The following is a 27,670-nucleotide window of genomic DNA, read 5'->3' on the forward strand; positions in this document are numbered from 1 at the left end:
TGTGTTATTTATGTGGCATGCTCATTTCAGAAGCTGGAAAACAAATTAAGTCACCCACTCCCAGTACTTTTATAAATCATTGACCAAACAAAGTCTAATTTGCCATTCACCATGCATCCTTTTTTTAAAAAAATTTTTTTATTATTTTTTGTTTTGCATATTTGTATAGCTCATTTATTGTGACGCACTGGGCTGCAGCTTGCTTCAGTTGATGTCGCTGATTACATTTGAACATTTTAAATGTTTCATTCAGCGTGATCAGCTGACTGAGTTTGACAGGCGAGCTTTGAATAGACAAAAACCAAATAGTTGCATTGATAGCTCTAATCCCTGGCAATCTGTACTAAAGGGACTATATGTGAGTTAAATTTGGAGGCTCTAATTAAAAATTCTAATCTCCTTGAGGTAGCTGTGTTGTGATTTAAACTGAATTTAATTGAATTATAATCATTGTAAATATTTTTGTGCTTAGAGTTGGGTATTTCCGACAGGATGTGAAGTCAACAGCATGTCATACTGTGACTCCAGCAGTAGATGGCGTGGGTGGCCAGCATGCTCAGCGGCACTAAGACAGCTGAGTCACACATATACACAGAGCCGGAAAAATACTGACAAAAAAAGAGCTGCTGCTGTTGAGAAATTCTTCCGAGTCCACTGTTGTCCGAGAACCACCGGAAAGATGCTAACTATAACACTGAAGACACTCCAACAGCAGACGTTCAGAATCGAAATAGACCCAGAACTGACGGTGAGTAGAAGTTAACGGGGCCGAAGTAAACATGGTCGGGCTCGGGGGGCTGGCTGAGGCATGCGGGAATTTTACCCGGTGTGGGGAAATAGCCATAGTAAAGGGTGTTTAAATTGAGATAAATCAGTTTTGTTTGTTTTTTTTATTACAAACCCCCCAAAATAAATAACATTACGTCGATGTGACAAAAATGCTTCCAGACAAGTTATCAGTTCTGCAGTATCGCAGAGTTCACATAAGGTACTATAGCGCAGGAAAGACAGGAATAGAGCACATTTTCCTTCAAAATAAAATAATAAAACACTATCGAAAAGTCGGCTCCATCCCAACCACAACCATGCGGAAGAAGCTACATGAATGGAAGATCTGCAGTTTACTCATGGATGGTGTTTGCGTATTCACTGGGTTTCGTTGTGATGTTATGCAGTGAATAAGCAGCATGTGTGTACGTTGAAATAACAGACCGGAAATATGTGTGTTTTTTTTATTTCACTTGGCACTGTTTCACTCGGACTTGTTTCAGTATATCACCATGAATGACGGTGCAGTATTTTAAGCCTGTCCGCAAATGTAACACTGGGATGGCTGATCGTTAAATCTGTTAGATTAAAAAAAAAGTTTCCCCATCAAATAATAGTTCATCAAATTAAATTATGTTTATTAAGCTAATAACGTTTTTAATAACGTTTTAAGTATTATGTCATGTTAATGGCAGGGACTGTAACAATCATTGGCATCACACAGTGTTTGGTGTTTAGTTCTTCTTTACATGTCTTCTTATCAGTTGGTTATGCAAATATATACTGATGTAAAAGTGTACCATGAGCTATATAATGAGCTTATAGCTTTTTATGTAACTGTCAAGTCATTTTAAAAATGTAAAATTGCTCAATTCATTACTATTATCTTTTTAAAATGGAAATTTCACCCAACACATTTATTTTCCCAAGTGGACCTTTTGTTATACTGGTGCGCTTGATTGCCATGAGGTTTGTCACATGGACTGTGCATTGAGCTGGCTCCAGAGAAAAGAGGGTAAAGATATTGAACCAGCTTAAAACAAACTACAGGCATATGTTGTTTTATTACAAGCGACTCAGAGACCTGCCGCATGAACTTAAAACACCTTTGTTTCCTAATGTGTTCTCAGCCTGCTATAGCTCCAGGCAGAGGAATGTAGTGATTTTAACACATAAAATATTAATTTCACAGTATTCACAGTTATAGATCCAGAGGGAAGAATTCTAATTATTAAATTATCCATACTTAACAAAAAGTTCTGTATTGTAAGTGTATACGGCTGCTCATTCTTCCACGTTTTTTTTACTGCACTCTCCCTAGATTGCTTACTTGTTCTTGGGGGCGACCTCAACTTTGGACTAAATGAAGAAATGGACAGCTGAATTCAGCAGGAACTCAGCGCAATTGGCTGTCCACAAATATAGTTAAACAGTACATGATCAATTTCAGACTTTGCGATGCATGGCGTTCCTTCCACCCTAACCGTAAGAAGTATACTTTATTCTCACATATCCATCACTCCTACTCTCGTTTCTATTATTTCCTAGTCCGCAGCTCACTGTAAAGTGACATTTCAGACACTGAGATGCACTGAGATACTGAGATGCTCCTGTATCTTTGATTCTAATAAGTAAGAAAATCATTCCACCAAGTAAAAACTGGAGATTAAATACATCATTGCTTAAAGATGAAGATTTTATTAAATATTTAAAAAACAGTGAGCTTTATATTTAGACTGTAATGATCTGCCTGGACCATCAGCATCTGTTTTCTGGGAAGCAGGAAAAGCTGTGATGAGAGGTAAAATAATTTAATTCTCGTCACATAAAAAGAAAAGAGAAAACAAACGTATTCAGGAATTAGAAGAAATAATCAAATCGTAGAAGTGTCCTCCCAGGAACAGGAAAATTCTGAAAAAAATACATAAACAAAACTAGAATTAAATGAAATTTTCAATAAAAAAAATCAATTCTTACTACAAAGACTGCTTGCAAAAGTTTGAACATGGTAACAATTCAGGTCGATTTCTAGCCAACCAGTTAAAAATAAATAAAGAAAAATGACTATAGGTGCCATTAAAGACTTATCTGGGAACACATTATATGACCCTGAAAGAATAAACAACACTTTCAGGAAATTTTACAAAACTTCATATTACCAACAGATGAACCCATCAAAAAACGAAATCGATCCATTACTTGACAACGTAATCTTTCTGAAAGGATCAGACAGTCAAGCAATGTCACTGGCTTCACCGCTGACATCAGGTGAACTCCAGAAAGCCCTGAAAAGTACGCAAAATAGTAAGGCTCCAGGTCCAGATGGATTTCAAGTAGAGCATTCTGGCACCAGTATTCCACAGAATGCTGCAGGAAATCAAGGAAAATGTCAGACTACCACCAAATATGAATTCTCCCAACATTAGTCTCCTACTAAAACCAGGCTATAGTGATCGAGAGCATAAAATGCAAGAACGTAGAACATAAAATCAGTCTTTATGCAGATGATGTGTTATTTTTTCTCCAACACTCACAAACCACTCTCTTTTTGAGGTAATTATATTAAAAAACAATCTCAAGAGTTTCAGATTATTCGATAAGCTGATTAAAATATATCTATCAGTCTGGTCTCAGATATGTTTAAAAACCTTTAAATTGATTAGAAATCCCAGTCTACAATTAATACAATGCAAAATACTACACAGACTGCACTATACAGGTCAACAGATGTTCATGATGGGTTTTACATCATGTAACAACTGGTCATACACCTGACAATTACATCCACGCTCTTTGGTTCTGTCCACCTGTTCAGAGGTTTTGCCGTGCGATATGTGAAGACTTGTCAAAGTGTCTGAAATGTAGCATTCCAGCCTCCCCTTCAGTTTGCTTATTGGGCGACTTACATGATGGCACTACAGAGATGAATACAGTTCACATGGCTCTCACCGCCCTATGCATCGCCAAGAAGACTCTCCTCATGAACTGGAGGGTTTTGGGGGTTCTCCGCCACCGGGCTGGGGTTTTGGCTGGGCCTGGGGGGCTTGGGTCCTGGTTAGTGTGTTGCCAGGGTGGTGGTGATTGCATGCACGGTGGCCCAGCCCTGGTGCGGGGGCCTCTGGTGCATCAGTGGAACTCGGGGGGGGGGGGGGCTCTTCAGCTGCCAGGGTGGTGGTCTCTGCTTAACCACTAAACGTTATTAGGGAAAATAACGTATTCTGATGCTGATACTTGTGTTGAAAGTGTGGACTTCAAACTCTGTACCAGTTTTAACATTGTGTTGATGGGCTACATAAAACCAGAGTTATGATAAGAAAAATACTTCATGTTTTTTTCTGAATACTATCATCACATCTAGTGCGGGAAGAAACAGTAAAAACAGTAGTGATGTCAGGCCTGCAGGTTATCCCTGTGATTTGTTCGCTGTCTTGTGGTGAACAGAAACTATTTTTGGAGTGGCACAAAGAATTTGTGTGGCATCTTATTGTGACACCTAATTGTTTTGTAATTTTAATTTTAGTAGTAGTTTTAAATGGTTGTACAAAGAAAACCCCCGAGGCATTAGCTGTTTAAATTTACAATGTATATTTGCATTTAAACAATAAACATGTTTGTGGTTTTTACAGTAAAAAATATAACTTTTTCCAACTTGGATTTTATGATTTTTGTGTAATTTTAGATCAATTCTGTTAACACGGTGTCTTAATATAAAACAATAACTCTAAATTCAGACATGTGAGGTTGTGCTGAAGAGAATGATATCAAACAAGGCAAGTTTTAAAGGTGAAATACAAAGACAAAATCAAAAGTAGTGAAAAACGGCCAATTAAACCCTGGACCTGGAGGGTTAATTAGCCAACAGCTGCCAGGTGTGGCTCATCAGGAGGGTCGAGGGGCACAGGGTGGGAGATGCTTTCTGGAACAAGCCATCGGAAGACAAAACACACATACAGACAGAGAGAGACAGCAGGCCAGTACAGGAGGACCCAGGGGATCATAGTTTAACATGCAAAGAGGTGCAGCTGTTAAAAAGAATTCACAGACTAATAAAAGGCATAAATTAATCCACGTCAACTTATAACAATATTCTAATTAGAAATCCTCATGAGAACCAGGAGATGTAATACAGCAACACTTTGTGTCTCCGGTTAAAGTAAGAAAATCTCCCAAAAAGTCAAAGTAATTGTATTTAACATCACTGTACTTGTGATTATTTATTACAGTTGTATAAAGCGCTTTGACTGCTCAGAAGAGTAGAAAAGCGCTATATAAGAACCAGTCCATTATTTATTTTTCAATTTAGGAAAATATTTTCTTTAAAAACTCTGATTTTAATATGTCACGTAAAAACAATGAACAGCCTTGTTTTTTGTGACAGATGTATGCAGTTAAACTGTCAAAACATATTAGGCAGCGTTGTGGCAAAATGGCATAACTGGAATTATAAAAGCAACAATCAAACTCTTAACTGTGCTCTCATTTTAAATAGTTACATTTTCAGTTATATCGATAATCACAAATAATCACTTTGACGTGAGACAGTGAGATAAATGGATCTGTCAGTTCGCAGACAAAGGATAGTAAGAAGAGCTCATTCCACCTAATATTTCTTGATATGTTTGACAGGTGAAAGCCCTGAAGGAGAAAATAGAAGAGCACAGAGGTAAAGATGCATTTCCTTCAGTGGGACAGAAACTCATCTATGCAGGTAAGCTTGAGGGTTAAGAGAAAATAATAGCTGATTTTTAATCAGACGTTGTTTCTCATGTCATTACCTCAAAAAAAAAATAGTAATAATAATTTACCCAGTATAATTAATTTGGGAAATGCAGACTGCAAACACACTATAATTATAGTAATTAAATTGAATAGAACAGCTGTGGCAGAGGTGGATAAGCTGCAACAAATGTGGCATTTAAACAGTTCTCCACTTCACGACCTCTCCCGCTATCATCTGATCTTAAAAGATTGTCTGAGAAACAGGTGACAATACCTAAGTAAGTTTTAGTAGAGACCGCCACAGCAAGCAGTCCAGATATAATTGAAATGAAGACTGCCATCTTTATACATTTAGGAAGAAAGCCTTATATGTTTGCTGCAGTATATATTAAAATTACAAAAATTGTTGTCTTCTCTTGTACATTACTCGAAATGTCACTATGTTCAACTTCCTGACTGAAGGATTTTAATCTAACTCACTGGGCTGAGCAGGTTTTCCATATGCTGTAAGACTAAAGCAGAGGTCCAGGCTCCAATCTGCTATTGCTTCTATTTGTTCTCTATCCCCAGCTTTCCTGTCTTCTCTCCACTGTCCGAACACAATAAAGAGTAAAAGCCACAAAAAATACATTGAAAAAAAAACAGAAAGTAAAACTGCTTCAACACACTAAACTGTTTAATTGGAAAATTTAACTTAAAGTATTAAATCTAAAAGTACTTTCTCTGCAGAAAAGATTTCTCATTGCTATATGGAATAATACATGTTCTGAACAAAATAAACGTATTCATCCGTCCGTCCGTCCTCTTCTGCTTATCTATTCAGGGCCGTGGGGGTGCTGGAGTTTATCCCAGCTGCCATAGGGCAAGAGACAGGGTACGCTCTGGACAGTCTGCTGCAGGGCCGACACAGAGAGACAGACAACCACTTGCACTGACATTTGCACCTATTTAAAATGACCAGCTAATCTAACCCCACTTAGTGCATGTCTTTGGACTGTGAGAGGAGGACCCAGGGAGAAAACACGGGGGAGAGCCCCACACGGAAAGGCCTCGGACACATGGTAGATTTGAACCCACAAACTTCTTGGTGTGAGGCGACAGTGCTAACCACCACACAATATGCTGCCCCAGATTAAATGTATATTAGAAAAATTTAAATGTCACAACTGGAATTAAAGGTGAGCATAAGTCTCATGAGTTTGACTACTACCATAATGCTGTTGAATTGGGGTCATCATAACAGCTTTGACTGGCAGCTGCAGTCACGGAGAAACTTGCACATCTCTGTTTGGGAATGGATCAGGACCCAGAGAGGAGGTCCAGCGTTTACAAAACCACAATGGACTGTTTCAAACTGACAGCGTGAGGTGTTCTGCAGTAAACTGGATTAACCGACAGAAGGACCCGAGGCCCTGGCGTACTTTTTCGGTAAGTTAAATGTGTGTTTGTCAGCTATTTAGCAACTATGTCCTTGGCTAGCTAGCTACGATGAGAAGTCGGCTGTCAGGGAAAGCGGCGTTCATCAGTTAATCTGTGCACATGAATGAACTGAGAGCCGACACTTTGAGCTTGAATGTTCATTAAATTCAGTGCTGTAGTTCAGACATTTGCTCAGCTGCTCTGACTGTACTGAACTAAAGGATGTTCAGACCTGCAGCTGAAGGTGAGGCGCTGAAACCAGTTACATGAGAAACAGAGAAAAGTCACCGGCCTGTTCAGTCACTAACTAATGTGTGTTAAGATTGGAAAAGCAACAGGCTGGACTGTCCTTCAGCTCTGTGTAGAGCTGATTACGGTATTAAATATGTGCAAACAGCAGCATGTTTTCTCTCTCTAGCCACATCTGTAAGGACAGTAACACGAAATTTACAAAAACCTTGCAGTTCAATAACTCGTCATTAGCACAATTAGAACAATTAGAATTAGAGGACTGAAAATGTTCTCACGGTTACAGCTTACAATACTCAGGCACCAGCTCAAACACTGGTGATGATATGTTTGTCTGTTTCCCTGCAGCTGACCACGATGCACCAGGACTGGAAAGCTGCTCCATCATCATATGTTTGGAAATCACAATTTAAAAACCACCAACAACTCAAAGGTAAACATTAAACTGTAAACTTTCGTAAATAAAAAGCTAATGTCAGCAGAACTGTAGAACTGAAAAAATGTAAGTGTAGAACTGCAGATCCTGAAGTGTGTGAGGACAGGAAAGGATCAGATTTATTTCAGATTTGAAGGATGAACATGTTACGGTTTGTGTTGATTCTGTTCTCTTTGTGATTACAGGGGCTGCCCTCAGATTAGACCTCAGCACCACCCAGTGACAGCAGACAGATCATCCTATGATTCACGCTTTGCAGTAACTCCAACATTAACTGATGAAAAAAGTGCAAAGGCTAAAGCACCATATTGTGTGCTTTCAGTGAAAGCTGCAGGTGTTTTATTGATAAAGTTAAAGACAAAAAGTCAAAGGGATTAATCACCCCTGCCTGCTATATGTCAGCATAAACAGTACCTCAGTTTGGTGTTTCAGAAAGCTGCTGATCTCAAACCTGCACAGCTTCTGTTTAATAGACTGAATGCAGTCAGCTGCATGAAGAAGACATGAGATTTTCTCTGACAGCATTGAATACAACCTGATGAAGGTCAAAGGTCGTCACTTGTATGTTAAACTAAAAGGTTAATCTGCAGTTCTTTCACACTGCGTGTGTTATTTGTAATTGAGTCATTCATACCAGAATAATCAGAGAGGATAATATATATTTTAATAACTAGCTACAGGACTGAATATAACCTGATCATGTGAGTCCAGAGCCTCTTTATATGAGGATGATGTGCAGTACTTCTAACAGCACACAAAGCAAATGTCGCTGTCACACCGTTCATGAAGTGCTGGGGTTGCACATTTTCTGGGATGGGCTTAAGGTGGAGGTCTGAAGATTTCCCTCTGAGGGCGCTGCTGGTAAACAGTTTGAGTCCTGCTTGATCCCTGCGATGAGCTTCAGTCTTCCTGATGTTTCTGAAATGACGTCTTTCTCAGTAGTTAAACAGAACATCTGGCAAAGGACAGCTGTGCTCCTGCTGGTCACTGGTTTTCCCCCAGGGTGAATGTATCTGTTGATGATTCTAATAAATAAATAGAAAAATGACACCGCCTTCTGCTGCTGTGCTTTTAAATCTAACATTTTATTTAAAGTTTCCATGTTACCAGGTATGAGAGTGCTCTGTGATTTGATCTAAAACTGTTTAAAACGTCATTTTTATATTATCTTTGGTCTTGTGTAAAATCTCAGGGCAACAGTTAATTTCCAGATAATTATGGAATGAACAGTAACTCTGGGCCTCTGTGGAGTGTGCAGTAGTAACAGGTGTGTAGCATTGTTAACTAGATAGCAACATGCCTCTAACACAGTGCGTATGCTAACGGCTAGTCTAGCAAATGAATTAACAGGAGCTAAAGAGTGATGTTAAATGTTGTAGAACAATTAGATGTTGCGATGTGTTTTTGTAATTATAACAACGTGGTTGTTAGCATAGGCAGGTTTAGGCCCTTTTTCATCAGAGCACCCCTAATGATGGCCATATAAACAGTAGTAATAATAGCACATTTTCATGTTATTTTCTGACATTGTCTTCAAATGTTATATTTTCCTAACTTTTCTATTGATGACAGTACAGGATAGAATGAAAGCAGGTTTTATGTCCAGTGTTGTTGATCTCATGGTGTTACAGTCCGCTCATACAGAGGCGTTGCTGCTTCTGCAGCCTGGTTTGTCATCTATAGCCTGATAAGCCTTCCATTGCTGCCACAGAAAGAAGATAAAGAAGTAATTAATTCTTTGAGCTGATCTCTTGCAATGAAGTATTACACATTATATTCCTGTAAATAATTAAATGTGTTACTTGTATAATATTCACAAGTTTTTTTTCTCTTCTTTTATCTTTATTCCAAGGTAAAGTATTTGTTGTGTGCCAAGTAAATGGGTTACAGCAACACCTGGGTATGTAGAGGTGCATATATCCAATCCTACACAGTTGTTTTGTATGATAGAGCACAATTCCTCAGCATCATTTGAAATGGTTTTGTCCAAATGAAGAAAAGTCATTACCAAAAAAGAGAAACCGGTACAAGATAGCACAGTGGAAAAAATATTATTTCTTAATAAAAATGAGCAAAGTCACCCTAGTATTCATAAGCACATTCATGTCCTACAATTTGACAACACTGCAGCAGTTTTAACATAAACATCTCATGCCCTACTGGATTTTAATCAAACATAAACGTGAAATCACACTGGCAAACTTTTTTGACATTGATAGACTTCTATTAGCGTTACCCAAACATTAATCCAAAACGAATTAGATGAATGAATCAACCACAAAAAACAGATTAGATTATTTTTATTTCTGTTCTTAGTACTAATTATTCTCATGCCGACACTGTTGTAAGACAGAAAAAGGCTGTCACAAATAGATGACATTTGGGGTGGGGGTGCCACGTCGTCCATCTTTTTTACAGTCATCGATCTTGCCTGTTTCATGAAACCAGTCATCTCCATCATCAAAGGTTTCCTTCTTAACATGTTAAAGGAGTTATTAAAAGTTTCTTCAAACTACACATTTGCCAGCGTTATCAGTTAGAGAAAACCTATGAGGATAATAAATAAAAGCCACAAATTTTGATTAGTTTAGTTATTTCCGATCAGTTTCATGATCACATAGCAAACTGCACATACTGATTATTCTTAAAGTGAGTTCAGTATCATATATTTGTCTGAGCTTATTAGGTGCTGATATGGGCCAAAAGACTCTGAATGTAAAAGTAGAATTTTTATTGTGGCTCCTAGAGAAATTTAAGTAATTCACTTAGATTCACTCAAAAAAGAAGAAGAAAATATTACTCTCTGGCTCTCTTCTACAGCCTGTCTTTGTCCTTGTGGTGACCTTTCTTTCCTAAAACATGACCTAGTCAATATCAGTCTAGATATCCAGCTAGATTGCTTTTTAAGGCATAGCTCAGAGATCTCTGTCTGACTGGACTGGGGAGGGTCCTTAAACATTTGGTCACAGGTTATTTCAGATGTGAAAATAATTATTAGCTTATTACTGATGCAGTTACATGATAAGGGCTTTAAGCAGCTTGTTAAAAAGCTTGACCCAAGATATGACATTCCAGAAAAACATATTGGTAGTGCTTTTTATTACAGCCTTGTAATAGTTTAGTAGGATAACACGGAGGAACAGAACATAATAAGGTGGTAAGTTCTAAGTTATTACCATTCAATTACCAAAGTAATAACCACTAAAGTACTATTGTGGTAGCAACAGTGGTTACAGTTGAGTATTACACTGAAATTTATGTAATTGGATAATAATGGCCCAAAACTGGGGGTAATAATGTGGAAACACAGCTCTGTAAGAAAGTGGCAATAGTAGGGTAACAAGTCAGAAACAAGCATTAATAATGTGTTATTACCACTCAATTACCTTTGGTAGCTTAAAGGTGTGTTATTATTGACCGGAAACAACTGTGGTAGTTTTTACGTAATAAGCAGAAACCAGAGCCAAATAAGCAAAATGCAAGGAAAGCAGGAAACAGAGTTTTGAAATGCAAAAGTGCCTAATAACATATTCATAACCATGTTAATAAAATTTTAAAAGAAACTTAAGTGTATCTTGCAGTTTTAAAAAGGGAAGCCATTGTAGAAGTGCATAACACTTTTTGTTTCGTAAAACGTTTCGTAAATTATATAAGAAGGATGATGCCACTTGCAGTTGCTTGCCTTGGAGATTGATGGATCACACTATGAGTGCGTGATGTCTCTGAAATAGCAACAGTGAAAATGCTCAGCTCAAAGCTTTTTGATGGGACTTCCTAAACCATTGATTGATTTCACATTGGCTACGTTTATATTTTCTATACACCCTACATGTAAAGGTTACAGCCTATAAATCTGTTTCATAGTCAGTGTTCAATCATTCTGTCATATCTTTTGTCACTTGCTGTTTCTGTGTGAATGTCACAGGCAAAATCTTAAACGATGATATCCCACTGAAAGAGTACAGAATCGATGAGAAGAACTTTGTGGTGGTCATGGTTACCAAGGTTAGTGTCTTTGGTTTCTTCTTTAGACGGTCATGTTATACACACAACTTTGTTGCTTTTTTATTTACTTTACTCAGTTTTACTATAGCTTGTGATGGCTGCCAGGGTGACTATATTGGTTCTGTGCACTTCCTCCATAAAAACGATATCAATACACTATTATACACTAAGCATCAATTCTTAACACTATCACAGTTATTTATTGCAATCCTTGTCCAGTTAAAGTTGTGCACAACAAAGTTCTCCTGAAGACTTTTAAACTACTGTTTAACTCTTTGCCTGCCATGTATTACCAATACTGCTATCATATCCCTGTATTTCGGCACTAACCCTCTGTTAGTTCATTTTTCCTGAATCTATTTAATTGGTATACATTTTTTCACACCTTTGGTTCTTCTAGTGAAGTTTTAATATCTGCAAAAATTACAAAAAAGTTATTATTTCCTTTGCATGTCATTGAGTAAAGTAAGTATTTGATCCCCGAGCAAAACATGACCAACTTGGCGAGCACAGTGGTGACAGTTGTTATATGTGGAATTTTGTCCCACTCCTCTTCACAGAAACTCTCTAAATCATGTAGATTCCTTGCCTGCTGCTTGCCTCAACACAAAGCTTTCAGCTCCCTCCACACATCTTCTAGGACTGAGGTCTGGAGGCTGGCTAGTCAATCCCTCATCTTAACGTGCTTCTTTTTTAGGCACTCATTTGTTGCCTTGGTGGTATGGTTTGGGTCATTGTCATGCTATAATACTAAGTCAACACTCATCATCAGTGTTCTGGTAGAGGGGCTTCTCATCCAAGAGTTTACAATACATACCTTTGTGCTTGGCTGTGGGCTGATTTTCTTTGGGTCACACACTAGCATCTCTCTTTCTCCACAGTGGGTCAAGTTAACGCTAAAGAGATCGATTTTGGTTCCGTCTGACCACAGCACTTTCTCCCAAGCCTACAGTCTTCTGTGTGATGTCCTTTAAGAGGTCGTTGGTCTTATCCATGGTGTGGAGAGGTTATAATGGAAAGAAGTTATTCTGTGGACAGGTGTGCTTTATATACTTACTGAGTTGAGTGCAGGAGTATCTGTAGTTGATCAAATTGACTGATTGGCTGTGACCAATCCGTGGGAGCCAGAATACTGGCTCAGTTGTAGGAGATCAAAGATTTATTTCCCTCAATGACATGCACAACAATTTATAACTTTGATGTAATATGTTTTTTAATGTATATTTAATATCCTGTCTCTCACACTTAAAATAAATTGGCACAAAAATTAATTTCTTTGTAAGTGAGCAAACTTACAAATATATTAGAATTCAATGAGTCGCTTTCTCTCAGAGTCATATTTCTGAAAGTGTAATAATGTTCTATGGTTTAATCTTCTCCATAGTAGTCATTTACTTATTATAAATAAAGGGAAGTTCTGCCCTTTGAAGTATATGGGTTTTCTACGGGAAAGCCCACTCTGCATCGCCTAGAGAAAACCATGATGGGCATGGGCTAATCCACACTTGTCCACTGTGGGCTCACATGGAAATGTTTCTTGGGGTAGTTTAACAGGGTTGCATCCTAACTGATTCTGTTTTAGTTACATGTGTGTAACTGTGTGTTTGTTTGACTATCTTAGCAACAACACTAATAATCAGCTCTCAAATGTCATTTTAGCCCAAACCAACCTCTCCTGCTGAAGCAGCCACTCACTCAGTTCCCACGCCAGCTGCAACTCCAGTGCCACCCTCAGCTGCAGCACCAGCACCAGCCTCTGGCCCAACACAGGTGCCCTCCACACCAACACACACAATGTCTGCTGCTGTACCTGCCTCACAGTCAGTGCCTCCCTCAGAAGCCCCGCCCTCTGTTCAAGAAAACACCACTGTGGCTTCTGTTGGTGCAACAGCAAAACCCACCTTGGACTCACACTCAGAATCAGCTCTGGCCTCTGGTTCCACAGCCACTGTTGCCTCTTCCACAGCTCCTGAAGCTGTACAGGAAGCCCCTGAGTTAGTCCCTACAGATAGCCCCACCCCTGCTGCCCAGTCAGAAGAAGAGCTGAGGGAAGACCCAGAGAATGAACCATCTGGCACAGCACCAGTCCAGTCCTCTGCTTCAAGGTTGGATAATAGTTTTATGTAAACTGTGGCAGTTTAATTGTTTGATCAAGAAATATCATAAGAAGTTGTAAAATGGGTAGGTAAGCTCATATTATTCTAGTTTAGATGGTTATATATCGAAGAAGCTCTAATTACTTTCTGCATGTCTTGTCACCTTCAAAGAATCAAGGTCATTTTGTGCCTTGTGTGAGAGCATGGATAATTACAACTTTAGATGTAATGCGTAGGTGGCCCAGTACTTTTCTTCGTATAGTGAAGCTGAGTAGTAATTGCAGTGACAGTTTTTTTTCTTCAAGCATAAGTGTGCTGCTGTAGGTTGATCATAAAACAACACAACCTTGATGAACACGGTGAATATGGATTCATTTTCATTGTTTAATCAGTGTTTCATTCATTCTGGCCATGTTAGTGCTGTGGCTGTAGTGAGGAACTGAACATGATGTATGTTATTTACTTTTTTTAGTTTTAGTATATTACTGGCACTCAATTCAGTTTGATTTATATCGTGGCAGTTCACAAAAACAGTCATCGTATGCAGGAAGAGAACCTGAGTAGTGGATATAAGCATTAAGTTATATCATAGTGCCTCAATATAGAGCAAGGAACACTTAAAATCCTAAATCCTGGTTCTTTAGAATGAACATTTACGTCATGTTTTATCTGTTTGTTCATCTCTCTCAGCCTCGTTGATGAACTGGGTCTTCTTGAAGAAGCAGCATCAATACTGGGTAATTATCAGTGATTATTCTTTTCTTTGTCATAACTAGTAAAATACTAATGTACTAATTATATGGTGCTTTTTGTTTTAATCATTAGAGTGCGTCTGATACAGTAAACATTTTCTATATTACAGCATACGTGGAGATAGTAAGGAAATTAGAACAGTAGTTTCTATTGAAAAATTCAGCATTTAAACAGATACAGACTAAATAAGTGGAGTTCAGTTTTAGCCAGTAGTTGACAGCATTTTTTCCCCCCAAGCTTGACTGGAAATGTATCTTGCCCACTGCAATACTTTGGCAAGATACGAACGAGCCACCAACCTCCTGATTAGCAGACAACCTGTTCCTGAGCCAAAGCCCCTATGATGTACAGTACTGTGCAAAAGTCAGGTGCTACCTCTCATTTATTCCTGTCTTGCTTCCAATGAGTGAGACTGTTTTTCTTTGGACATTGGCTACTTTCTTGCTCAATTTAAGTCCTGATCTTTTTGTTTGTCTCTTAACTCTGACCTATGGGTCATAACTCAACTGATGATCCACAGTTGTGTCAAGACATAACACACAACAAAGAAAAAAACAAATCTTAAATTATATATTTAGGCGCTTTATTACTTGCAGCATCTCAAACCCCCCCCCCCCCCCCCCCCCCACACACACACACACAAAATTTGTTTCCATTTTTTTAGCTGAATGTATGAGAAAAAATCCAAAGATGGTAAAACTGGAACCATATGCAAGTATTTTTGCACCAATAACGTGTTTTCTTAGTCAAAAAATGTTTCATATCTCACTGGAAAGTGGAGAACAAAAGCAGAAGTTGCAGTCCTAAAAACTTTCTACAGCAAATGAACAGTATCTGAAAGTTTGTATCATCTAGCTGACCTGACATCATGGAGATGTTCTTTCAGTTGATCTGTCCACTGTTTGCTGTTTTATCAGAAATGATCACAACAGGTGGAAAGATGTAATGCTCCTTTTTTCTCTTTTTAAAAAATATGTTCTTCAAAGTGTTTTCTATCTTTAATAGTAAACCAAAGAACAAAGACTAACAGTCACTAATCACAAAAAGCAAAACGATAAGACATCACTCCCAGGCTTGTAATTTCTTTCTCATTCATCCATTTGTGTGTCTTTTTTTATGTTGGGTTATCAGCATCCTCTTCAGACAATATCTTTGATAAGGTCCATAAATGGTACTCATACATAAACTATTTTAAAATTATTTAGTAAAATCTTGTTTTTTTGTTTTTGTTTTTTGTCGACACAGTTCTATACTAGTATTTTACTGATTAACATATAGATATAATAAGATGCATTGTGGGAGGAACAGCCATCCCGCCCTGACTGATCTTACCCAACAGAGATGTATGCATATTAGCCAAGTTTTGAATGGCTGATTGAGTAGCCTGAATAACAGTGGGAATTTTGGTTTGCATATTTTTTTAATAAACCTGGTTAACTGATGTCACACTTGATGACATACATTTGTACTGTGCTGGTAGTGGCATGACCTCTGACACAGTCCAATTAATCATGCAACCAGAAGTTTCAGAGAATGGATCAAATGGAAAATGAACTGGTTCACCCATTCACACAAGCACGTTTTCCTGTGTAAGTGCTTTCTATCTAACATTCACACACAGTCATACTGTGATGCATCGGAGACCAGCTTAAGGTTTAGTATTTTCCCAAAGGACATTTGGCACGCAGACCGGAGCAGCTAGAGATCAAACCACCAACCTTCCATACATAGTGGGTGACGTGCTGCTTATCCTGAGCTACCCTGGAATCAGTAATAAACGAGATCTCAGATGCTGCTGTGTGGAGATTACTGAAGCTAGAAGAATGTTGTCAGCATACTGAAAGCAGTTGTTAAAGGTCAAATATTAATGGTGACGGTAGTAAACCTTCCCTGGTACCACAGCTAAGATTAAATTGGAATGACATAATTCCATTAGAAAATAAATCAGTGCTGATGGTTCTGTGTACTTTGCATAAAAAGGAGGCAAAACTCCAGTTCTTTTTCAATGTATAAGTAGAAGCAGCCTTCTCAAATGCCTCCATTCTGGTCAAAGAGGGACCAGTATTATTTCTGAGTTTTTAGATAATAGGCAATAATCTGTACAACCAAACCAACCTCTGAATGAAAACGGTTAGTCGTTTCCACAATATTGGGAGGTTTTTCCACTTTGGAAAAGATGGGTAACATAGCTTTCGTTCAATATGTTGACCATTTTCCTACAGCTTTTGTTGCCCACCATGTTTAATGAATATGACTTTTTGTGATTGCCTTGGTGATTTCAGTGCATATTTGTGGATATTGTGACGTACAGGTTCACTTTAATAGATGCTGTTGGATGATCATGTTAACAACCCCTGCACTGTTTTTCTTGGCCATCATACAATAATTACACTGTCTGTCTTTTCATTGGTTAGAATAAGTTAAATGTGTTCTGCAGTGAACTAAACAACACTGGGGTATTGGAGCATTTATTTTTAGTATTGCTTGATCACGTTTGTTCTACTGTGAGAAACCAAAATATTGAAGTCGAGATTAAAATTCAATGACTTGTGCAGCCCTAATATGGGTTTTTGAGATTAGTAGATCATTGTTTTCCACTTAATTTTACATTTTAAATTACATCCCACCTTTTGTATATTTGAGGTTGTATCTCTTTGAGGCTGCATAGAGACAAGAGGAGGCGCAAGAAGGCAGCGTGAACGCACAAGTTTGTGAAATTAATAACTGGAGAGATAGGCAAATTAAAATATGTAAATTTATACCATAGGTTCAAGTACTAGAAATCTTGGACAAGTTTGAATATTAAGGCCAGAGGTTAGGTTTTCTGAAAATTTTGCAAATGCGATAACTCAAGAAGGACCTAGGACTGTTTAGGTAGAAAACTCTTAATTTACAGATTTACAGACTTTCAAGTATCACTATTCTGTATTTAGTTCTATTGATATATCTACTGTGCCAAATAACACAAAAACAACCTGCGCACTTCATCTAGGTTCAGGTCAACTTTCCTGCCCCTAAAAACCTCTCTTGTTGTTACCACAGTGACTGGACCAGCATATGAAAACCTGGTGTCAGAGATTATGTCGATAGGATATGAGCGGGAGCAAGTTGTTGCTGCACTAAGAGCCAGTTACAACAACCCAGACAGAGCAGTGGAGTACTTGCTCATGGTGAGAGTTTAACCAGCTTCATAATCATGCTGAGCTGTATTGTAAACTATACAGTAACTGTTCATGTGTTGCAGGGTATTCCAGCAAGGGCTAGTGATCTGCACAATCCACAACCAAGTAGACATAGTACTCCAGCCAACCCCTCTACACCTTCTACAGAAGAACCACCACAGCAGCCTCCAGCACCCCCCAGTAGTAAGAGCCCAATTTATTTATTTATTTTTACTTCTCTTTAACTTTCTGTTTTAAACAAGGCAGCTTGTTTCCTCCGCATGAACTTCCTGGGGACACGGAAATGATGCCAAGATGACAACTGGAATAACTGTGGTCTAAAGCTACACAACGTCCACAAAAATTCTGCACATCACTAACGTTTTATCACTAGTGGAACTTCAACATCATCAGAGGAAGAATTTGGAAGTATTTCTTTTTTAGATTATTTCACTTTTTTACTATTTCCACTTTGTGCTGTGTACCAGTACCATTCCCAAAGTATGGTAAGACCGCTTGACAGTCGGTACAGTGTTCTTAGGTGTGAAAGTCTCACTTTTACTCCTCCAACTCCTCTTGCCATTGTGTCAAAATATTTTTTTCTGATCTGACTATAAAACTTTTCTCCAGAAGGGATTTCGCTTGACCAAATTTGTCCTTTATACAAAGCGTCTTTGATGCAGAAATGTCTGCATGTACCACAGAGCCATATCTCAGTGTTTTGAGTGTCTAAAGAAGTCTCACAGGTCTGAATATACACTTGAAGCCATTTATAATTCTTCTTGTTTGATTTTTAACTGGACTTTTAAGAGTTTAATAAAATTGGACCTTTAACTGTATTTCCATAAGTTTTACAGTTTTTCCTATTGATAAAAAATCTCCCTTATGACCATTCATACTACACAAAGGAATCAAGAAATAAACAATTATATGACAGAAAACTTTCTGTTTTTCACTTTCTACTACAGAAATTTCTGTTTTTTATGACTACAGTTAAACCCCACACCAAAACACTGGACAGTCTGGCCAATGAGCTACCAGAACTTTTTCTGTAAGTTTACACATTTATTTCTTCCAGTTTAAGTCAAAAGAGTCATGCTGACAGATTTCTTTCTTTTCACAGCAACTTTTTCTTTATCATGTAGAAAAACACCAAGTTTTGCCTCCAGTGGATGATGAGAGTCAAACCTTAAATACTGATCTGTATACATTGGTTTACGGTACACATCAACATTTAAATGTCCTCCATTACAGATGGAAATCTCACAGCTAGCCTGTCATATCCTCCGTGGTGAATTTGATGTGTTCGCGCGTGATTATTGAATTGTGGTACGTCCTGAGATTTGATTTTCATCCAGGTGTCATCCACATAATCAATGACGTGGAGGTGTTCCAGGGTAGGATAACAGAGCCCTCTTTTCCCCTTCTTCCATGTACAAGTTGGGGACAATGGGTGAAACTGGGGAAGCCAAGGCGCACACATGTTTCTGCCTGTAGTACTGAGCCTTGTATGTGAAATAGGTGGAATTAAGACTCAGATCCAAGACCAAACAGACTTGGTTGGTGCTGAGAGTGGTCCTGTTGCTCAGGTTGGGGTCATCCTGTTATCTCTGCAAACTACCGCCACTGCTTCAGTGACTGGAACACAAGTGAAGAGAGATGTAACATCGTACAACACTATTATTTTATCTGCCTCCATAATGACGTCTCTCACCTTCTCAACAAAATTCAAGGTGTTCTGGATGTGGTGTTCAGAGCTGCCTACCAACGGGTTAAGGATCGAAACCAGAAACTTTGAGTTGTTATAGATGGCTGAATTGATCATACAGACAATTGATCTTAAAGGTACACCCTGTTTATGTATCTTATGTAAACCATACAAACTTGGTGAAGCATCCCCTGGGTATCCCGTCTTTAAGTCTGTTGTCATTAGCCGCTCCTGGGTCCAAACTCCGCTTCAGGTCCCAAAGTCAAACGAACACTGTGGCATCACTGAGAGTTACAAACTGTTTAAATTCTTTCATCTTTAATAATATGATCAGTGTGGCTGCTCTACAAGGTGAAACAACTAAGTTTGACATCCAGACATCCACGAAAACAGAATTTATGAAGTTAGCAAGGAGTTATCTGGCTAGTTTCCATTTAAAGATGATATATCATGTTCTGATTGAGGAATTTCTGAAAAATTAAAATGTACAGCTCTGCTATCACTTTTGACATAAAGGAAGACAGAAAACTAAACAGTCGTGACATTTGTAGGGTTATTGAAGTTGGGCTAGCTGGTACAGTGGGGCAAAAAAGTATTTAGTCAGCCACCGATTGTGCAAGTTCCCCCACTTAAAATGATGACAGAGGTCAGTAATTTGCACCAGAGGTACACTTCAACTGTGAGAGACAGAAAGTGAAAAAAAAAATCCATGAATCCACATGGTAGGATTTGTAAAGAATTTATTCGTAAATCAGGGTGGAAAATAAGTATTTGGTCAATAACAAAAATACAACTCAATACTTTGTAACATAACCTTTGTTGGCAATAACAGAGGTCAAACGTTTACTATAGGTCTTTACCAGGTTTGCACACACAGTAGCTGGTATTTTGGCCCATTCCTCCATGCAGATCTTCTCGAGAGCAGTGATGTTTTGGGGCTGTCGCCGAGCAACACGGACTTTCAACTCCCGCCACAGATTTTCTATGGGGTTGAGGTCTGGAGACTGGCTAGGCCACTCCAGGACTTTCAAATGCTTCTTACGGAGCCACTCCTTTGTTGCCCGGGCGGTGTGTTTTGGATCATTGTCATGTTGGAAGACCCAGCCTCGTTTCATCTTCAAAGTTCTCACTGATGGAAGGAGGTTTTGGCTCAAAATCTCACGATACATGGCCCCATTCATTCTGTCCTTAACACGGATCAGTCGTCCTGTCCCCTTGGCAGAAAAACAGCCCCATAGCATGATGTTTCCACCCCCATGCTTCACAGTAGGTATGGTGTTCTTGGGATGCAACTCAGTATTCTTCTTCCTCCAAACACGACGAGTTGAGTTTATACCAAAAAGTTCTACTTTGGTTTCATCTGACCACATGACATTCTCCCAATCCTCTGCTGTATCATCCATGTGCTCTCTGGCAAACTTCAGACGGGCCTGGACATGCACTGGCTTCAGCAGCGGAACACGTCTGGCACTGCGGGATTTGATTCCCTGCCGTTGTAGTGTGTTACTGATGGTGACCTTTGTTACTTTGGTCCCAGCTCTCTGCAGGTCATTCACCAGGTCCCCCCGTGTGGTTCTGGGATCTTTGCTCACCGTTCTCATGATCATTTTGACCCCACGGGATGAGATCTTGCGTGGAGCCCCAGATCGAGGGAGATTATCAGTGGTCTTGTATGTCTTCCATTTTCTGATGATTGCTCCCACAGTTGATTTTTTCACACCAAGCTGCTTGCCTATTGTAGATTCACTCTTCCCAGTCTGGTGCAGGTCTACAATACTTTTCCTGGTGTCCTTCGAAAGCTCTTTGGTCTTGGCCATGGCGGAGTTTGGAGTCTGACTGTTTGAGGCTGTGGACAGGTGTCTTTTATACAGATGATGAGTTCAAACAGGTGCCATTCATACAGGTAACGAGTGGGGGACAGAAAAGCTTCTTACAGAAGACGTTACAGGTCTGTGAGAGCCAGAGATCTTCCTTGTTTGAGGTGACCAAATACTTATTTTCCACCCTGATTTACGAATAAATTCTTTACAAATCCTACCATGTGAATTCATGGATTTTTTTTTCACATTCTGTCTCTCACAGTTGAAGTGTACCTCTGGTGCAAATTACTGACCTCTGTCATCATTTTAGGTGGGGGAACTTGCACAATCGGTGGCTGACTAAATACTTTTTTGCCCCACTGTATATAATAATGTGCTACATTGTGGCTAGCTACACAGCTATGGTTGTCTTGTTCCAACTGCTTCAGACAATCTTATCAACCTCTTCCTAACCACTTCCTGGGTCTCGTTTCAGGGCCTCATAAGTATTTTTGTCACTGAGCAGTAACAAAATTTTCTCATGATAGTCTTTCTGGTTTAGCAAAACCGTGCACCAAGACAGAACTATGAAGCCACTCTCAGAACAGACTTCACTGTTTGGTTTTACTGTCTTTACATTGTATCCTATAAAATGTAATCTCTTCTTGAATAGCAACAGTTAACATTTTGTCCCCTCCTGAGCAGGGCCTGTGTCCAGCAGCCAGCCTGTCACTGCTGGAGGAGGATCTGGCTCCATAGGGAACCCTCTGGAGTTCCTGAGGAACCAGCCTCAGTTCCAGCAGATGAGACAGATCATCCAGCAGAACCCAGCCCTCCTGCCAGCCCTGCTGCAACAGCTCGGGAGAGACAACCCACAGCTGCTGCAGGTACCACACCACAAAACTCACCGTTCTCTAGTGGCGTTCTGTCAGGGTCTGTTAATATAATTTCTGTTTGACTGTTTAAGGTATCTCAAAGAACTGTTCCTAATAGTAAGAACAATAAAGAAATAAATCTGTAAATGTATTTTTCAGGAAACATTTCTCTGATATGTTAATGCGACGTAAAATCCCCCCAAGTGACTATATTAACTCATTCACTGCCATTGACGTCTATAGACGTCAATTGAAAAACTTACGTTGACTGCCATTGACGTCCATAGACGTCAATGGCAGTCAACGTAAGTTGAACTGAAGCCCACCAGCAGTAAAAGTAGACCTGCAAGGAGGTGCAGGGTTTGCGCACGTAAGGGATTGCGCAGTGAGACAAAAATGTGGTGCAAGTCTTGTTGTGTTTCACTGCCAGCCATTTGAAAATGGCTGGCAGTGAATGAGCTAATTGTTTACCATGTCCACTGTAGTTTGCCTAAACTGGGTGGTTGATATACAGTTCAACTGTGTAACTTGCAGCAAATCACAGAGCACCAGGAGCGTTTTGTACAGATGCTGAATGAGCCACAAGCTGGAGATACAGGAGGAGAAGATGCTGATGCCCATGGGTCACCACACACTAACTACATCCAGGTCACCCCACAGGAGAAAGAGGCAATTGAGAGGGTGAGTTTGCCAGTCACATTGACACAGTCAGTTCCACCAAATTTCCACAATTTGTGCAGAATTACACAAGCCTAGGAACAAATAGTTTTCTCTTTTAAACATATGAAAGGAAATCAGTCTGAACACAACCTGCTACTGAATTTCCATGACTTTTGTTGAAACATCAGTGATGGAAAATTATGTTGCTGGATCCTTGATGTTTTTCTGTTAGCATTAATGAAACAAATTCTTAAATATGCACATTGGAAAACATACAAATTTGAAGGGCAGTATTCTGCAATATTCTGGTCAAGCAGTTATGTATACTTAATAGTTTTTCTTCATGTAATTTTTCAAACAACAAATGAATGCATAAATGCAGGAACACGAGCATGAATGTTTTATAGTAGGTGTGTTTTTACATTTATTAGTCTTGTTGAATTGTCCATAAGGTGAAAGGAGGACTGAAAATGTCAATGACATTGTTTTCCAGTTAAAAGCACTGGGATTCCCTGAAGGTTTAGTCATCCAGGCATACTTTGCTTGTGAGAAGAATGAGAATCTAGCTGCTAACTTCCTGCTACAGCAAACATGGGACGATGAGTAAGCCCGCATCACCGGGCTCATCACTGCTCAACAGAGGGCTGCAGAGTGGATGACACCACTGCAAGTCTGCCAGGGAGAAACAAGGGCAGGAGAGGAAGGGGATATTTCTTTTCACACCATGGGACTGTGGCCATTAAATGACGATGATGATGATGATGACAATGATGACATGGTGTTCAAAGTTAGTTGCGCTGCCTACTCTTCATTCAGCTATGATGATCATCATAGGTGCTACCACTGAGCATTGCCTCACTGCTACTACATCATTACTGCTGATGCTTGTATTGAGTGACCACACTGACAGAAGTCCCACCAGTAAATTTGCAAACAGCCTACATCACAGGCCAGCAGGATTTAAGTTAGAGGATTTCCTCTGCAGTGAGCTCACAGGCTGCCTGTTGAACACGTTAAACTACTGTACATGTGTAAAGTAAGGTAATACATAATAAATGAGAAAAAATGCATTTTCAACATGCGAACCTACATGTTGGAGTTCCCTGAACATTTGACTAAAACTGTTGACCTCACTGCTTGGAAGCTACTATTGATTTAGATCAAAGCTCATATTGGATCCTGTCACTTCCGCTGCTTATTTTGTCCATGCAAAAAGTCTTTGCAAATTCTTCTATTGGTGTCTGACCATGTAGATGTGTAAAAGGTGACTGAATTTCACAGCTGGATAGTTGAAATGTTGACACCTATTCAACCGTTCCCCAAAAAGGAGAAATGATAAAATGTTTTTAATTGAGATCATTTACATTTTAATTAAATGTAGAAATGTTAGTGTCCCCTATCTTTTACAAGTCGAGACTATCTCAAAGTTTTGTCTCTTTGATGACTGACTTACTCAGTCTGTTGCATTGAAAATGCACATCTGATAATGTCACAAAGAGTCCCTGCAATTAGGGTTAGAGAAACTCCTTTTCCACAAGACACCTGTTAAGTCAGAATGAATCACTCACACAAGTGCAGTTAAACTGTTGTTGCCTTGTTAAGGAAAGCTCTGGGGACAGTCGATAATAATGATAATAAGGCAAATAAAGAAACAGTGATGTCTGCTGTTGCTGCTTCTCCTCTTCCTTCTCCACCAAGCATTTGAGGTTTTAGTAGCTCCTCCCTGAGTCTGCTCTTGTGCCCTGCATTTTGACTTAAAGGTGTTTTTTTTTCAGTTTGTTGTGATGGTGTGATTGAGTCACTTTATTTTAGTGTCATTACATTATTAGTACAAACTGCATCTATTAGTAACATTTTTTCTTGATGGTTTGGATAAGTAATATTTTACTTTATGTATTATTAGGGGCAAGGATTAATTTATAAATTTCAGTCAATAAAATAAACTTAAGGATGATTCATAGAGCAGACAAATCCTGAAAGTACAGAAATATACACGATACTTTCCCCAGCTGACCCAAGGGAGACTCTATTTTTTATTTACTCTCAATGATTGCTGTTTCAATTTGACATTCTCACATTTGTGTTGGAGAAATGATAAGAAACTGTAGGCATTCATTGGTCTTATATAATAGAGCAGTTAACTTCACTACCCATTTAACTACGTTTGTTGTCATTCACCAAGACAACAAGAAAGCCTTTTTAGGTTTGTACTGTGTTAAGTTTACAGGGAAAACTATGTTTATGTGCTTTTTCAGCATAGAATAAACTTCTAGGAGGTTTTAGCTAGTTTGTTTTTACCAGTTTTGTTAGATTGGACCTTACATTACTATTCATGTAGCCATAAAGGAAAAAAATATGAAAATGTGAAACTTTTTGCAAACAAAGAATCCATGAATTTCTTTTAAACAATCATTTTCTGTTCAGTGTTCTCATATCACATCCTCTATGCATCTTGAAACTGGAAAAGGGTTAGGCTGCTGTTCCTCCATGCCTTACGGTCAAAGACTTCACCACATTTTATTTTACAAACAGTGTTCATTTAAAAGTGGACTAAAAGAAATGGGAATGTTAAGTCGTTTTTCAGCATCCAGTGTGCTTGTGTTTAGACACACGATTGTTCTGTAGTGTTGTTAATGGGATAAACGATGTGAGCGAGAAATTGTATTTTGCTGTGACAAATGCTCCTTAGCTCGTTCCTTGCAAAAGAGTTTTATTTATGGCATGCCTTTGGATTAAGGATTGATCAAACTGCCATTGTGGCATCTCTCTGGTGTTAATTTGTCTGTTGTTTTCTTTTTTGGGTCTATAAGAATTACTACCAACCTTAAATGTACGAGTTGAGAAGTAGTTGTGATGGTTTTTTTGTTTTGTTTATGCATTGTGTATATTAAATGGCTTTTAAAAAATGAATAGTGATATTTTGTCATCAATATTGTTTTTGTGTGTACTATATTACTGCAAGCAGGCATTGCATAATTTCTGTGATTGATCTGCTGATTAATCTATCAAGGAATAGCTCAGAAGGTAGAGTGGTCGCCCCATGATCGGAAGGGTTAGGGGTTCAAATCTACTGAGGTACCCCTGAGCAAGGTACCGTCCCTACACACTGCTCCCCCGTGCGCCTGCTTAGTGGCTGCCCACTGCTTCACTGAGTGAATGGGTCAAATGCAGAGGAGTAATTTCAATAAAGTATACATTATTATTAATAACATATTTCTAGGTAAGAGAACCCTGCTGATACATGTTCCTCTTGCCACATCCTACTTGTGGCCTCTGCTGTGGCTTTAATCAAGACAAAATACAGATCAAAGCTGGACTGCGGGAACCTTAAACTGGCATTCTCCTTAACTGCCAGTAGGGGTAACTCTTGTGACAACGACGTAGATTTCCGTAGATCGATGTAGCTCAGAAATCAGGCAGCAAACCCCTCTGATCTGTACGACGCTAACTTCACGTACACGTCCTGTAACACGTCGATCCATGAAGCCCGCAACTATTGTAATTAGTATTAGCATCAGTATAAAAAGTCACAAATATTCTTGAAGGAGGGTGCTTAAGCTGCAACAATGGACGTGAGGGAATCTACAAAGAAGTAGAAAAACTAGATAGACAATGTGTTTGCCTCCTAAAAGAATGAAACAAACAAAAAAACAAACTTACCATAAGAAAGCGCGGACACCGGTGGGAAAAAGTCTGGTTATTTATCTCTATCAGCTGTTAATTAACGCGTAATGCACCAACACAAGTGCATCACTTACGTAGGTTACGTCGTAGCTCTACAAAGGCTCATCGCAGATAAATCAGGCATCAGATTGTACATGACCTCATATGTGACCTCTTCTGATAAAATTTGAAACGGAGTTGATAAACTTAACAGCACACACACAAACACACACAGAAAAGGCGAATCTGTGCTTTTGGTTGTAAAATATTTGTGACACGTCGAGGAATTCACGTTAACGATAAATGTAGAATTTCAAAGTGTAGCTTCAATATTGTCTTCCGTTTATGCAGGGAAGCGTGGCGTTGTCCAATAGGGGGCGGGGGGGTCATGTTTTGGAGAGGAACGTTGGGTGCGTTCCCGGAGCAACAGGGAAGATGGCAGCCCTCACATCTCTAACCCAGGTAAAGATGCCGTAGTATATGACTTATAGTTTAGATCAGACATATGATTTTTCGAAGCGTGATACAATATACGTGATTCATGGCAGTCGGTTTTAATGTAACTGCGAACTGAAGACGAGTTCCTCTTTAAATACAGCTGGTAATGAGGCAGGCAGCTTAGTAGAAAGAAAGGCCTATTGCAGTACCGTTAGGTAGCGGGCTGGATAGCATCAGCTGGCAGTACCTAGCAGTGTGGCCATTTACCTACGCCCGAAATATATAATATGCAGTCGCCCGATTATTATTATACGTTTAAGACAATAAGCACCACGAAAGCTGTACATAAGGTTACAGCAAAGTGGAGCGTAAATGGAAAAAAGTGTCCATAAACTATAATAACGTTCACTCATCGAGCTAGCAAGCCCTAGCTAACCTAGCCTAGTACTGCAAGGATGAGGATAAACGCTCATCCAAGCAGGCTGTGCATTGAGCTGTTTAAGATTCATCATGCCGAAATAAAACGGTTCTTAGCTCTCATTGTGGGAGTTAATGTCGAGGCTGATAGCATCCACGCTAATGATAGTCTTGCTTGCCGAGTTTGCACGTCAGTTGTATAATATGATATGATATGAATGAACGGATTTTAAATAGCAAAATAGAGAAGCGTTATATGTTATATATTTGAATGACCTGTTATGTTGCGATATGCACGTCCTCTATCTGCACTGAAATAATTCTCCTCAGTTCTTCTTCTTCTTGTTCTTCTTTTTCATCTTATCCAAAACTAATGCCTTATGGAGTGTGGAGGCCCCAAGGGTCAGGCAAAAATATTTTACTTGCTGGGGTTATTTTTGCTTGGTTTCTTTCAGCTGGCAGAAAAAAAATGTCGTTTAAAATACAGTGATAGTGGTAGCTGCA

General features: G+C 39.1%; 2 protein-coding genes and 1 long non-coding RNA gene across 16 annotated transcripts in view; all 3 read left to right on the top strand.

Annotated features, from left to right (window-relative positions):
- Positions 1-538: 538 nt before the first annotated feature.
- rad23ab (RAD23 homolog A, nucleotide excision repair protein b) lies at positions 539-25,550 on the top strand. Of its 2 annotated transcripts, none has more exons than XM_026147980.1 (10): positions 539-748; positions 5,395-5,476; positions 11,517-11,596; positions 13,256-13,701; positions 14,383-14,429; positions 17,488-17,615; positions 17,690-17,810; positions 21,819-22,000; positions 22,523-22,669; positions 23,142-25,550. In XM_026147980.1, the coding sequence occupies exons 1-10, from the start codon at positions 680-682 to the stop codon at positions 23,253-23,255; spliced, it is 1,416 nt and encodes a 471-aa protein (XP_026003765.1). In that variant the 5' UTR covers positions 539-679; the 3' UTR covers positions 23,256-25,550. The 2 variants fall into 2 exon arrangements, with proteins under 2 accessions (XP_026003765.1, XP_026003766.1); XM_026147981.1 differs by lacking the exon at positions 23,142-25,550 and adding an exon at positions 18,600-18,657 and having other exon boundaries at positions 22,523-22,635.
- On the top strand, positions 5,483-8,645 carry LOC113009578 (uncharacterized). Of its 2 annotated transcripts, XR_003270208.1 has the most exons (3): positions 5,483-6,915; positions 7,504-7,588; positions 7,777-8,645. It is a non-coding gene; the product is annotated as an uncharacterized LOC113009578 (long non-coding RNA). The 2 variants fall into 2 exon arrangements; XR_003270207.1 differs by having other exon boundaries at positions 7,504-8,645.
- A 1,147-nt stretch (positions 25,551-26,697) lies between the features above and the next one.
- eps15l1a (epidermal growth factor receptor pathway substrate 15-like 1a) overlaps positions 26,698-27,670 on the top strand; it is a 51,671-nt gene continuing 50,698 nt past the window's right edge. For 7 of the 12 annotated variants that reach the window (XM_026147968.1, XM_026147975.1, XM_026147974.1 and 4 more), the window contains exon 1: positions 26,698-26,773. In XM_026147968.1, coding sequence (XP_026003753.1) covers positions 26,747-26,773 — 27 coding nt within the window. In that variant the 5' untranslated portion in view covers positions 26,698-26,746. The remainder of the gene's footprint in view (positions 26,774-27,670) is intronic. The other 5 variants (XM_026147971.1, XM_026147972.1, XM_026147977.1 and 2 more) reach the window with 1 other exon arrangement.

This window comes from Astatotilapia calliptera, chromosome 17 (assembly GCF_900246225.1).
Source record: "Astatotilapia calliptera chromosome 17, fAstCal1.2, whole genome shotgun sequence".
NCBI lineage: Eukaryota > Metazoa > Chordata > Actinopteri > Cichliformes > Cichlidae > Astatotilapia > Astatotilapia calliptera.